This window comes from Aptenodytes forsteri, unplaced genomic scaffold (genome assembly GCF_000699145.1).
Source record: "Aptenodytes forsteri isolate BGI_AS27 unplaced genomic scaffold, ASM69914v1 Scaffold8, whole genome shotgun sequence".
In the NCBI taxonomy this organism is placed as follows: Eukaryota; Metazoa; Chordata; class Aves; order Sphenisciformes; family Spheniscidae; genus Aptenodytes; species Aptenodytes forsteri.
Window position 1 is genome coordinate 1,522,327 of NW_008796218.1, and position 14,308 is coordinate 1,536,634.

Below are 14,308 nucleotides of genomic sequence, written 5' to 3' on the forward strand. Positions count from 1 at the left end.
AGGAGGTTAAACTTTGTTTACCTATGAAACCTATCACAGTTAAAAGCTAATGGCAAAAAATTAATTCACCCTGTAAAAACAAACAAACAAAGCCCCACAAAACAAAAAAACACCACCACCACTGCCCCCCCTCCCCGAGTTACAGGGTTGGTGAGGAAGTTGCACGGTTGGTGATTGATCATGCATGTGACTGAACAAAATTGTACATTCAAAGAAAGACAATCCAGTTGCCCAAAAGTGAGCTACAGACAGAGGTTCAAGAAGGAGGCTTAGGCAGAATGTTACCAAAGATGTAGAAGGACGCAAAAGATGTTTTTTTACTTACAGACTATTTCTTTTTCAGTTTCAGTCATTTTCTCCAGTAGACAGAGAGGATGAACTACAACTAGCCATTGACCTCATGCCAAAATAAAGAGCACAGATCCAGCAATTATAAGCTAAAATAGTATTCCCTGTGTGCCAGGGCACTGATAGTTGGATACCTTCAAGATTGATAGCTGTAATGAATAAAAGTTGTTTGAAAGAGCAGACGTAAGCCAGCTCTTATGTGACATTGAACAAGGAAAAACTGGCTGTCTTCCTGGAGGGTTAGAACTCAAGTTGGCTTTATATAAATTGAGCTGAACTTTGCATCTCCCTTCTCATCTATTAGATGTTTTTGAGGTTTCAGCTTAATTTAGGGCCTAATGCCAACCTTTTCCAGGTTCATGGAAAGACTCCCACTGAGGATATGTAAGAAACACTGCAAGAAGGAATAAAATCTACCTACATTTTAATACTCGTTTTGATGATGATGGATGCGTGTGCATGAGACTATATTAATCTGGTGAGTAAGTACTTCCAGCTTGTCTCATGCTCCTTTTTTTTGAAATGTTCCTGGTCATATCACTGGATGTATTTTATAAACCTTTATCAGTTCTCCTACCTGTGACATTTACTAAATGAGCATTGTTATCTCTCAGTAAGTGGTTAATTGTTCCTTTGATCATTCCACATATTGTTTCAAACCACAAAAAAGACATGCTAATGTTCTAAACCCATAGTTAAATACAGGGAAAAAAGCAGCAGCTCAGAGCTGGAGGCTGCAAAGTACTGATAGCTACCTGTAATGTGTCAAGTTTCTGCAGTTGCCACTGAGGTCAGTGAAAAAGCCCTAAGTCTGGGTCTGTTCTGAAAGTCGAAATATATCCTAGAATAGTCAGAAACCATTAAATCCACCTTTAGCTCTTAATATATTCCCTATATATTTCCTATATGTTGCTAAATATAGTGCATGTACTAGCTGGTCATGTTTACCTGTCAGCTGTATGATTCTTTCCTGGAAATGCTCTGACTTCTCAAACCTGTTTGAGACAAAAAGGTATCTAAATCATATGGCTGACTTCATGGAGTAAGCCAAATCTTATTATTTACTATACGTTTGCCCACATAGACACATCTGTGCATGCACGGTCTCATGTAACTCTATATACACCTGTGTCTATATGTGCTTTTCTGTTTAATGGGTAGTGTAGCATAGACACACATCCCAATTCTATATACAGGCTTGTATGTATGTGGGCTCAAAGTATTACTGGAGGGCTACACGCTGACGTCGTTTCATGCGCACTGAGATAGCTCCACTTCTGGGTATGACCACCAGGTATGCAGTGCCTGTAAACATTGGGTTGAAAAGACAACCACAGAAACTGGCTTCTAGTAAAACAGTGCTGGCTGTCTGAGAGGAAACAGGTCACCTTGTAATAGGCTACTGAAAGTGGAGTCCATGAAAGAAAACATCTGCTGCTTTGTAAGTGTTAGCGTCCATGCTGCTTTAATAGTGGTTTCATGGTTTCACATCCAGAAGTACAGAGATGATCAGACACTTGCAAAATTCTTGGTGTTAAAAGAAATGTAGCACTGTTAGATACAAGTTAACCACAAAGCTAAGTATTTTTGAGTGCATCTACTGATGCAGTATCTGTGATTTATCTACATGCAGGCAGATGCTACTTTGTAACCTGGAACAGGCAATATGAAAGACTTCACATGCTATCGCCTCATCTCTAATGCTTCCTTGGCCCCACAATCTGAGAGTTAGATCAGAGCTGATGAAAGCCTGTACTCCTCATCGCTCTGCTTCCTTTCTTGAAAATGGTCACATTTGTGCCTAGAGGGTAAACAAGCAATGGGTTTCAGGAGATAAGAGATTGGTGGTTTCCAAGAGACTAAGCCTTTTCTAACTGCTAGAGTTAAAAGAAATTCCAGTATTCTGCTGTCTGTCTCTCCTTTAGAAGAAAAAAGTATTATACGGGAGTTGTTAGGGCAGATGGTGAATGTTTTTTCTGCTACCCCATATACAACTGGTGAAATCGGCACGGGACTGTATGCTTAGCAAAGTGTTCCAGAGTGCCTGATGCTACTGGTTAAACCATTCATCTGTCTTAGATCTTTAAACCCCTAAGTGATATTATATGGGAGCTAAGGTATTTTTAATTTTTTACTGTGAGACAGAGAATCAAGGCTGGCTAAGTAACATGCTTTTTCACCTGTTATGTTACAGTAAAGTAGCTTGGCTACAACTCAGTGAAGAGTAAATGACTTTCTGTGAAGTCTAATAAGTGTTTTCGGATTAGTATGCACACTGGATAGCTGACATTGTTTCCCTAATTTAAATGTCCCTGTTTAGAGCCTTCACCTGCTCAACAGTTGAAATAACGAAACATTTTGCACAGTAACTTGCTTCACATGGGCTATAAATTGCTCCCTGAAGGTGTCCAGTGTCTTTCCACTGACAGCAGAGCTTTGACCTGCAGGTGAGTCTTAGTTTGTCTGAAACAAAGCTCTCAACTTAGCTGTCTCAAATTATGTGGTTGATTAGGGTAGGGCTGTCTGCTAGTAATTTGTCTAATGCTTCTTATTGTAAGGTTGGTTTCAGTTGCCCATCAGTTTGTCTGATATTAACTGGTTGGATGAAGAGTTTACATGCTTAGGTGAGTACTTTTTTGGGAAGATGTAGTAATAGTGATCACAGTAAAATGATAAGGTTATTCTGGGCATGTGAAAACTGTAACATTTGCTTTGAAAAAATACACTGATTTGGGGGCTTTAAAATTTTATCTTCGGTTGTCAGGGTTGTACTTTTGATTTTCCCTGTGAAAATTCACACAAGTTCAATTAGATTCTAACTACTTGGGGAAAAAAAAATAATCACAGCTCTCACATGAGTAGTGGAAGCTTTCTGAGGCTTGTCAGTGAAGTTTCCCCAGGATGATTTTCACACAGAGCAAATTCAAGTTTGAGGCAGAGTCTGTCCTTGCAACTGTTGTTCATAACTGTTTAACTACTGTGGACTTGTCTGCTGTCAACAAGTGAAAGTAGGCAGTAACTGAGAATCTCTGCTCCACTTCTGGCTGAAGAGAGGGGAGGTAGCTGTCAAAAAAAGAAAAAAAAAAAAGTGGCAAACTTCCTGTTTTTCATTTTCCTGGTGCCTCACTCCCTTCTTACATGTCAGAAGTGGAGGAGGAAGCCACTAATACTGAAACAAAAACAGGGTAAGAGCTGAGTGTTGGAAGGAAATGAACAGCAGGCTGATGTCAGAGGAGGACCATGTATTTTTTTAATCTCTTAATTTTGCACCCTCTGTTACTTATGTGCAATTGGTCTAGTCTCAGAAACAAAATAGTGATACCAGTGTTGACAGGGTTAGTAGCTTAGCTGTGGTGCTCCACTAGCATGGCTGTACTAGTGGGGCTTGTGGGCATCTTCTCTGTAATGCCAAAGAAACAGATGAGAAGCAGCAATATCTGACTGAACATCTTTGTTTCGCTTTGCATAATGTGTATTTGTGGGTATGAAGGTGTCTCATGCTTCAGCCTGGAAAGAGCACAAGAATAAATTTCAAGAGTTTTTCTGGGGGTGAAAAAAAAAAAAATTAGTAAGACTGACACAGATCCATGTGCATGAAAACCCATAAAAGTAGGTAGTGTGGTGACTGGCACTTGATGCAGTTCTTATGTCAGCCTTCAATTTCTCTAATAGTAACAAGCAAAGAGATTTGGCAAACGATTTACCCTAAGTTTATCTTCCTGTCACTTAGGCACACAAACTTTCACCTTTAATCCTTATTAGGTTCTCTTTCGTTGTGTCTGTTTAGGAGAAGTACAGAAATGGGATAGTCTTTGCTTTAGTGCCCTCTTGTGGTTTCATGTATTGGCCGAGTTACACTTTTAACAGGTATACTACTATTAAGGGATCTAATAAGTATTAATTGTTACTGCTCAAGGTGTATTCAGACAGCTTACACCATCCCATGCGACTCGTTGTTTGCTTTGAACTGGTACTTCTATGTATGTTGGACTTTTTATCCAGAGACCCTTAACTACCTCCGTGTAACTGAACCTATTTATGTTCATGTTGCAACGTGTATCGGTCTTAAGCAATTGTGGGAATATTGCAGATAGAAGGACTGGACACTTGGGGAACATTTATGTTATGTTTCAAATGACTGGCTCATCTTTGCGTTCCCCTGCCTTGTCTGCACACCTTACTCTATTTAAGAATGGCCAAAGTTAGACATACAAGGTAAAATGAGAAGATTTGAGAGATAAATCAGAAACACCCACATATTTATACTTTGCCTAGGTAAAAGTATATTCTCATATGTGTGTTTGTGTTGATATATGATAATCTCTATCATATTAACTCCAATCTGTCATCACTTACTAATTTGATTTTTGTACCTAATTACCTACAAACTTCCTCTCCACGATTTTGTAATGTGTTTACAATATCATTTGTCTATGTGTGCATTGGACTTATATGCGCTGTATTTTGAAGCTATCATTGGGCAGTCTAGCTTATAATGTCAACCTTGACACATTTTTGTTTTCTTGAGTCCTCAGCCTTTCAAAAGATTCACCCAATGAAGTTCTCACTTATGTGAAAAAAGATAAAGGCTCTGGGTGACTTCAGCTGAGCCATGCCAATTTGCAGCCGCTGATGTCCTGTTTTAATATTTCTCCTCTTGAGTTCAGTTTTATTCATTATGTCAATTCTTTTTTTTTTGTTGTTTTTCTGAGGAAAAAAACCTGATTAACCGCTTTAGAGATCTGTATCGGGGGGGATGATTTAGTTACTGGATTTTGCAGCAAGTTTCTGTCAAGTGCAAAGGATTGGTGTTGCTTGTCTCAACAGAATTATGAAAAATATCCCTAGCTAGCTCTGTGTTTAATAAGTGAATGTTTTAAGTCTTCATTGCTCGTGTCATGTTTTAAAAAGAAACACGCAGTTGTTTGGGAACTGGAAGTTGCCTATGCCTAGTGTGTAGTAGGTAGCATCCAGTTTGGGTTTTAAATGTTTTGCTTCCCAAATGTGTTAATGTTCCTTTAAGGCAAGCAGCAGTCCTGTGGGGTGGTGGGCACAGCTGAAGCTGCTCAGGGAAGGGGTTTGAAGGCAGAGGCTGCAGGGCTGGGCAGCCTTGCTCCCTAGCTGGGGGAAGAGGCTCTCTGGGGTCTACAGGCAGTTGGGCTGAGTTTGCTGCAACTCCCTGGCTGTCCCGAATCTTACCTTGGGAATCAGGACCCCCTCCCTAAGGACTCACTCGGGCAGGGGGGACCGGGGAACAAACCATTATATTCCCACTCTCTCTGATAGTTGCTTTGAAATTTTGTTTTATTTAAAAGTGGAATCAGTCCTCGATTGTGTTTTAGATGCCGAATGTCAGATTTTATTTATCTGGGGCCTTTTGGGGATTGGTTATGAAAGACAGTGTGGGCAGAGCCTGTTAAGCTCTGGCTTAGTTGGGATTTCTCTTTGCAGTTTATTAGAATTTGGAACAGCAAAAAGGCAAATATTTGAAACATGTTTGGGGGGGTTGTGTGGTGGTGATTCAGCTGTAGTAGCCCTTACAATGGGAAAGGACAAGGAGTGCTGTTTTCCTGAGCGGCTAGGAAACAGCAAGTCTTAGAGGTAGGCTAAAGCTAATGTTATTGTGTGGTTTCATTTGATAATGTCCAACCCAAAAACTCAGTGTCTGAAGAGAAATAAACTATCCAACATGAAGCAGGATCACTCAGAAGTTACCAGCTGTGTTTTAAGATAATCCAATACCAATGACATTTCTGTGTGTACAGATAATTTGTAATGGCATAATTATCTGTCCTCCCTCTAGGTTCTTACTAGACTGCATTACATTATTTTTATTTTTTTTATTTATTTACAGCTTCCTTATTGTGCTGATATGCCTTATCTTCAGCGTGCTTTCTACAATTGAACAGTATGCAGCTCTTGCTACAGGGACGTTATTTTGGATGGTATGTATGTGGATGTTAATGTGATTGATGCATGCTTGTTCTTAACGTGCAAATCCTGATCTCTGAGCTAATACCATATCAAGCAGAATGTTCCTTATGGTTTAATTGACAAGAGGCTTTTCTGCCTTTCCCTAATGAGTCTGTAAAGCCGCAGAACCACCAAAAGTCATGGTAGCACAAAAACCAAGTCTTGCCCTATATGGCCTATACTGAGGGCATCTATGTTGTGTCCAACACACACCGCTGTTCTAATTAAGCTTGAATCCCTCATGTTGCTCAGGTTAATCCATTTTTCAGCCATACTGAAGACCAGACACCTGACCATAGGGGAGGAAAAAAGTAAGTGGAAGTCCTTTCTTTTAGTTGATGTCAGATCCAGCTTTCTTTCACAAGTGGAAAACTCACATATTTTCATTGACTTTAGAGTTAAGACAACTTGCTCTACCTGTCTTACGCACTTTCCCTTCAGCAGAGAAACTATAGTTACCTCTTGTTTATAGTACACTAGTGCTGCAACAGCTGTGTATCAAGAAATGTTCCAAGAGTATTAATGTCCTGCCAGCTCAGATTTCATTGAAGAGCCTTAGTTTTGAAGTTGAAGAGGCATGATTTTAAACATACAAAAAATTTATAAATATGTTGTACCTCAGTGGTGGGGTACCCCATGCTAAATCATTGATTTCTCTGTATTTTTAAATAAATGATCATTATTTTACTTGTGAAAACACTGTCACTGTATTGAGAAAATGCTAACTAGCAATTCAGATGTTTGTTCAAAATAGTTATTGTAGCAGTGCACCAGTAATATCATTGTTATGTATATCATTAAAAAAATGAAAAAGTTCACTTAATGAAAAAGTTAACTTAAAACTCCCATGAATTGTAATAAATTTTGTCAGTTTATTTATTCAATATGCTAAGGTTTTATACCTAATATGAATACTGTAAGAATATAGTACATTAAATTTAGTGTCAATCACACTATTTCTATTTAAGGTATCTTCATGCCTGGTCTATTATTTTTAACTAACTTGTAAGATATTTGAACTCCTAGGTGTAACATTATAATTAGTTGCCAGCTAAGAGAGTCTATACATGTATTTCTGCATCCAGTACCTTTTCTGTTTTGTGGTTTGGGGTTTTCTTTTTGTACAGATTTAAGTTTGTGTGTTATTTTGGGTTTTTGTTTGTTTTTTTTTATCCATAACCAGTAGTTGTGGATACTTCTGCCAATTTCTGTGATGAATTTCGCTTGCGATATCTCACTCGTCTTTGCAATATATCATATTATTTTACATGCGTGTTGTTTCAATTAAATAACTTCTAGTCACAACATAACCAGTGATATTTCATTCCCCCCTGTGAAATCATGGAACTCATTTTGTGTGTTCATACTGTATGCAGTATGTATTGTCTGTATGTGTGTAATACATTCAATGTAATATGTATGCAATGCGTTCAGGATTACATACAACGTATGTAATAACCAGTATGTATTGGGTGTTCATACTATTCTGTATTATCTTGCTTTCTAAGTAGTGTGAATCAGTGTTCCTGTTCTATACAATGAGAAAAACTACGGTTAATTTTTAACATTGAAATCCTACTATCATGGTTTCTTGGGAATTCAGCGGTTGTTTGTTTGTTCAGTATTGGCATATTCTGATATTGTTTTCTTAAAGGATTAACTGTGGTAATTTTCAAGAAACTTAAGGGGATTATGGTGATCTATCGGTCCAAAGCAGTAGATGGCCCAATGTGCTCTCTGCTCTATCCAGTTTTGGTGGGACTTTCAAAGGAGTTGTGGCACCTTGCAACACAAATATAAATGTCAGAATCTGGTTCCTGCTAGTGTCTACCCAGTAAAATTTCCTATTCTGTTCTTATTTTAAGATTTTACTTCACTCTAATATATCATTACAAGCTCGCAAAATTAGATGTAACTGAATTCTTAAGGGGGGAGTTAATCACAGATGACTGGTTGAAGAGAAACTGTAAAATGCAAAGAAAGTAGTAAAAGAAAATGTAACAGCATACAGGGATTAAAAAAGAAAACAGGAAAAAACACAGTGCAAGCTTCCAATCCAAATGGTGATGTAAGGAGACTTACTAAAGCTTAGGAGAGCACTCTTTCTACAGCTTTGCAGTAGGAATTAATTTCTCTCTTGTATTTGTAGAGGGACTTTTAGTTATACCGCAATAAGAGTTTTCATTTGGAGCCAGACAATGAAAGTAGGTAACACTGTCATTTTATGTGAGCAAATAAGGGCAAACAAGTTGATTTACAAACTAATACTGAGTGAGAGAGACCTCAAAGGAGCAGCAGTGTAGCAGCAACCTACCAGGAGGAGTATGGGAATCCTGAAGAAGGCTTTTCTGCTTGGGCTTAACTGTGACAGTGAGAAGGAGGGAACCTTCGGCCATGTGGAATTTGAGGTTTATGAGATCTCAAGTCATTCCATGAAACTTGAGTTATACTGCCCTAGTGTGTGCTCTGTGAGATTTAAATAATTAAAGTAACACTTAGAGACCTTTTAACTCTTTCTTTTGAAGATTATAAAATTGAGTCCACCTTTCCCTATCTGCATTCCAAAGGAAAAATTACTGAAGCTTTGTCAAGAGCAGATTGCCTTTTATTTAGACATAAATTCCTATGTAGGGTAGAATGCTCTCTAAATGAATTATGCTTTGTAGTGCATCAAATATAAGGCTGAGATAGTGGTACCAAATGTGCAGTGTCATGCTTCGAAATTTTGCCTGGTTGAGATTTGTGGACTTGTATTTTGGGGGAGGAGGCTTTGACCAGGCAGCCATAGGTCTGGAAATGCAAAAAATGACTGTATCATGCTCAATGTCTGGAAATGAGCGTTCAAAGTTAGCATGCGGGTATGCTGAGCTGAACAGCCCCATGGAACAAGTCTGATTCAGATGAGCTTACTGCATGGGCACTGTAAATCTGATTCATCTTGATAATTAGATGGAATAACTGTAAAAGCACGTGTGTGTTATCTGCAAACTACTGTTGTTACAGAATCCCTTCTACAGCCCACTTGAGAGTTGCATGTCATTGAAGATGCGTGTTGGGAAAAGTACAGAATCTGTTCCTTCGGACTGAAAAACTATTCAAACAAGACCCTTGAAAACACCCACAATTAAGAGCTATACTACTTTATTTCCTCCACATAGCCAAAGTATTTTGTTCTGACCCTGTGAAAGATCTAAGCACCTACACAACTTCAGCAGATAGTCTTTTTGAAACCAGGGAGACTGGTCACATTAAAGTTAGAGATGGAAGCTGAGTGTGCCCTTTTTCATGAACAAGAATTTCATGCTTCAATGATATAGTCATACAAGATATTACAATTATATGAAAATAAGAGCTGAAAAGGCTGTTGAGATTTTATGTATATATAATTTCTTTTTTATTCTGGAGCCACTTGTCTTATAATATCACCTCCCAATACCAGAGGAGGAAGTAGAAGATGTTATGTTATGAATAATTTTAAAGCATTTTAAAATGCTTCTATTTTTCATAACAATAAGAAAAATGCAAGCTTAACATTGGAAAAATAAACAAGGGAAAGTTTATATGTGTTCCAAGTGGTGTTCCAGTTTTAGACAAAAAGCTTACAATTAGCTGTTGAATCTTTCTCTACTTGTCACCACACTTCACAAGGCAAAGAGCCTTGATGAAAGCTATACCTAAATGCAGTTGTAATGGGAGATTAGGAGAGAATTGGCCTTTTGTTAGTTTCCAGAGTGCAGTGAAAACTGTTTAAATTTGCATGTGTTTATTTTATCTTTTTTTCACTAGATGGTGCTGTTGGAGGGGTTTGACTCCAGTTACTCCTTGGCACTTGCCCAGTGTGAGCTGGAGCCTGAGCCAAGACTGTGAAAGGATCATCATTTTGAAGGGTATATGTACACTTGGCCCATTTAAAATAGTGGTGCAGGAGAGCTTTTGCCATGACTCATAAAGAGAATGTGGTATATCTGTGTAAAAATTGATTTTGAGACTACAATATTTAAACTATGGAAAAAAGTAATTCAGAGATGTATGTTCCCAGAGAGGCCGTATTTTTCTTTTATTTTCATAAGCAAGGATTTTATGGTGCCAGAACACAGCAGAATGCTGTTATCTCAGCGTGATCTAAGAAAATCCAAGTGCCTGATCCAAGGGGATTAAATATTCTGCTGAACCAAGGGATATTTAGTATGCCTGAAAAAGCTATTTTCTGGTAGGAATCTCATTTCAATATTGATTCCAACAAAAAAAAAGGAAGGGTATGTTTTTATGATGAAAGTATAAGCTTTTTCCAGCTTTCTGTTTTCTGAGTTCCTTTTCTACTTTAGCATACTTCTTACTGAAGAGACTAAACAATTCTGAAAAATTAAAAAGACTATCAATTAGGATAAAAAGTAATAGTTTTGGGTGGCTAACATTTATGTTATTGGCACTGAAATTATTCCTACAATTGAGAGAAAGTGGCACAGAGTCTAGGCCTACAAGAAATCTAGATTTTATTTCTTTTTTAATATAAACTTTTGTTTTGAGTATAAGCCTTGGGTTTTGTTTGCTGGAGTGTTTTGTGGGTCTTGTGAGAAAGAAAGAGAAAAATACCTACAGCTTTTGATTCTGAAGATTGTCTTCACAGAGAACAAATGTTCCAAATAGTTTGAAGTCGTTCCAGCATTTTTTTTTTTCTGATTATCTTCCTTGGTTAAGAAGGCCAAGACAGAGACTCACAAACTGGACATGGGTGCATTTTCATTCTTTTGAAAAATTAAATGGTATTAATGTCTGTAAAGGATGCCTGGTGATAGCTCTACAGACTGATCTAGTCTACAGACTCTCTAAAGAACAACTGTAGCTAAGAAAGTGAAAAATTTGTCTTTGCAGCCTCAGCAATGTCCCCTGGTCTGACCCAGAGCGAGGTCAGCTGGTGTAGAAGACGTGTGTGTGTGTGTGTGTGGTGGACTTGTGCTCGTTAATCCTTTTCCTTCACTGGACCTGCAGATAGACCTGTCCAGGGAATCACTCACTGCAGCATTTCCTTTCTGCACTCCATCGATAGCTGAAGTTGAGAATCCCAGCTTTCATTTAAAATCAGCTTCTCTACATTTTAGTTTGTAGTAAAAAGGCCAAATGTGAGTGATTCGAAGGCACAGGAACATGAATAGAAATGAAATTTGCCCTCCCCACTTTTAATTAGGTGACAGTATGGTTAGTAGCTGGAACAAGGAGCTTCCTCTGAATCTGAACCCAGGTGTTTCTCGCTGCACTTCAGTCTGTGGTTCTGATGTTTGTGGCTGAGCTGTGCTGGCAGATAACCTGAGTGCTTTTAATCTGCTTCACTGCAAAATCAGCTGCGTTGGTTTGAAGTGCTGCTGGTAGTAACATCTTAACTTGTTCCAGCTGTTCTCAAAGCAATCCCTTGTCAACTCCCTTGGTCTGTATAGGAGAATTATGTGTTTAATGTAAATGTGATGTTAAAGGGATTTAATTAATTTGGTTCAGAAGGTTGCGTGAACATGCTTTTAGTCCAGCTTAAATTCTGCTTTATGTCCATTCTGAACAGGTCTGACGGAGCCAAATCAGATGCTTCTAAAGTGGAAATAAGATTGTCTGTTAGGGACAGCTGAACGAGTTTAATGAAATGGGCTTTAAAAAAAAAAAAAAAGACAAGCCTCTTGTTATTGTTTGGTGTAGATGAAGTCTAAGCTGAAGAGGAATGCCAGGAAGGAATGAAGAGGTGATATGGAAGGAAAGTGTGCTAAGACCAGTAATAGAAAGATGAGCGGCTTTTTAATTTTACACGTGCTGAAAATCACACACTTGTAGAAGGCAGCGATAGTTTGCCTTTAAAATCTGTAGAGGGCAGCATTGGACCACGCTGTGTCCCATCTGGGGTGGCTGGATTCAGCCCTTGGATGGTGTCCTGAAGTAGATAAAAATATCTTTTGGAAGAAGTGAACTATTAATAAAGAGATGGTTTTTCACATGGGCTTGGGGAATTTTATACAAGTAATCAACAAAATAATTCTGGGAGAGAGGGGTGGAAGAAAAGGGCTGTGTAAACATTGCTGCCAGAGACAACTCTGGCCACTTTGTGGTTGTAGCCACAAAATTCACACTGTTTGGCCTACCTGATTTCTCATCATGTAGATGAGATCATCATGTAGATTTTTTCTAAAAGCTGGTTAGAAAAAAGTGAGAACACTTTTAGAAAAAAGTGAGAACAATTAAAGTTTTCAGTGAAATGAATTGGACAACTATTTGCATGGAGGAGAAAGAAAAAGATACTAAACTTATTAACACACTGAAAGATTTCCAGTATGTTATGTCCTTCCAGATATGCTCTTGCTATTGTCCTAGGTGTTTCCTTTTCAGTGGGGAAAAAAGAAGAAGTTTATTTGACTAAAATTCTTTAAAGTTACCCCAAAAATGACTTTTAGAAAAATGACTTTTAGATGTATATGATAAGAATAACCAGTGATTTTTATAGAAAACTCTTTTTACATGTATTGCATACATTTCTTCTAGCAGGCTCAAAAGTTCTGGGTTTGAATTCTCATTTTATTCTGCTACACTGGAGTGTGTATTTGATAAAGATAAGCTTGGATGCAGAAAATTGGTTACTTCCATTTCTGCCTTTTCTAAGAACTATGAAAAAAAAATAATGTCTCTTCTTGGATTTCTGTACCTGGAGTTCTGTGGTGGCATACCTGAACACTGTCATTTAAAATAAAGTGTGCAGCTACGTCGTTGTGAGTAAAGGAATCGGAATTTAGCATTTATGTCCACGGTACTTTGGGATGAGATGGCTATGAAGCACCAAGCATTTATTGGGGCTCAAACTCTGAAGACTAAGGCTCTGGGAAGAGCGACCTTCCTCAAGCTCACGGTAGAGCTGGTGACAGATTGCAGGCCAGCACGAGCCACTAGTGATAGACTGGTGCTGTCGGCTGGCTGCTTGGTGGCCTACATGGTCTGACATGATGATCTCCCTCGTTGGCAGCATGGGGGTGTTGGCCAAAGACTGAAATGAGCACAGTGCCAAGTTGTCCTTTTGCGCTGAGCAAGCTTCCCAGCTTTTCATAGATGAACCACAATAGCATGATACTTTTCAGAAAACATTGTTTTTATATTGTATGCAGCATTTTGAAAAACAGGGGGATATGTGCTCTAGAGTTTTTAGTAGTTCACCTGTTCTCAACAGCTTATGTTTGCTCTCATAAGTCACATAGTATACCAGTGTTTTGTTTCTTTATTTTTTAGTATAGCTGCATTCCAATAAATTCTGTTCAACGGTGTGTCTAAGAAAATAGCATCACTGAAAAAAGTATGTTTCATTCACTGTTACATTTAATGTTCACTTTCGTCAAGCTTTCTACTTAAGGGTTAAAGTTTGACTAAACTTTTCTGGGGTGTAAATCCATGTAAAACTCAGAGCATTTGCTTGGTAAACTCTAAAAGAAACATGGTAAACATATTTTCTTTGAAATTATACACATTTTTCACTATTTAATATTTTAGTAAACAAGCAGAGTAATACAAATTCCATCTTGGAAAAAAAAATTAAAACTGTGAAATACTGGTGCATAGTAGAGCCCAGCAGTGAAAAGAAAGATTTTTAAATTTAGCATTTATCTGGATTAGTGTGTAATGTTTGCAGTGACAGGTGTTTCCTTTATGCTTTACCCAAATGTCTGGAAAGTAGTTTGTCATTAAGTGCTACATTCAGGGTGTATCTCAATTTCAGTACAACTGGAGGGTCTATGGCTTTGTTAGGTCCTTGTTTTCACATCTGACCTCAGCCAGCTGGAGTCTATTGTTTTAAGCGTAATGTAACAGCTGACATAACATAACGGATATCAAGCTGAAAAACTGAAACAGTGCAGTGAACTGATGCAAAGAGAGAGGAAAGGGAGAAGTTGGGAAGGAGGGACAGGGGCAAAACTAGCTTCATGATTCAAAGTGGAAGGTTGCTGGCTTGTTTTCCCAGGGGGAATTA

At 38.2% G+C, this 14,308-nt stretch overlaps 1 protein-coding gene across 1 annotated transcript in view; it reads left to right on the forward strand.

The window, feature by feature from the left end:
• Nucleotides 1-14,308, forward strand: part of KCNQ1 (potassium voltage-gated channel subfamily Q member 1) — a 371,368-nt gene that overhangs the window by 54,441 nt on the left and 302,619 nt on the right. The window contains exon 4 of the mRNA XM_019474489.1: nucleotides 6,203-6,293. Coding sequence (XP_019330034.1) covers nucleotides 6,203-6,293 — 91 coding nt within the window. The remainder of the gene's footprint in view (nucleotides 1-6,202; nucleotides 6,294-14,308) is intronic.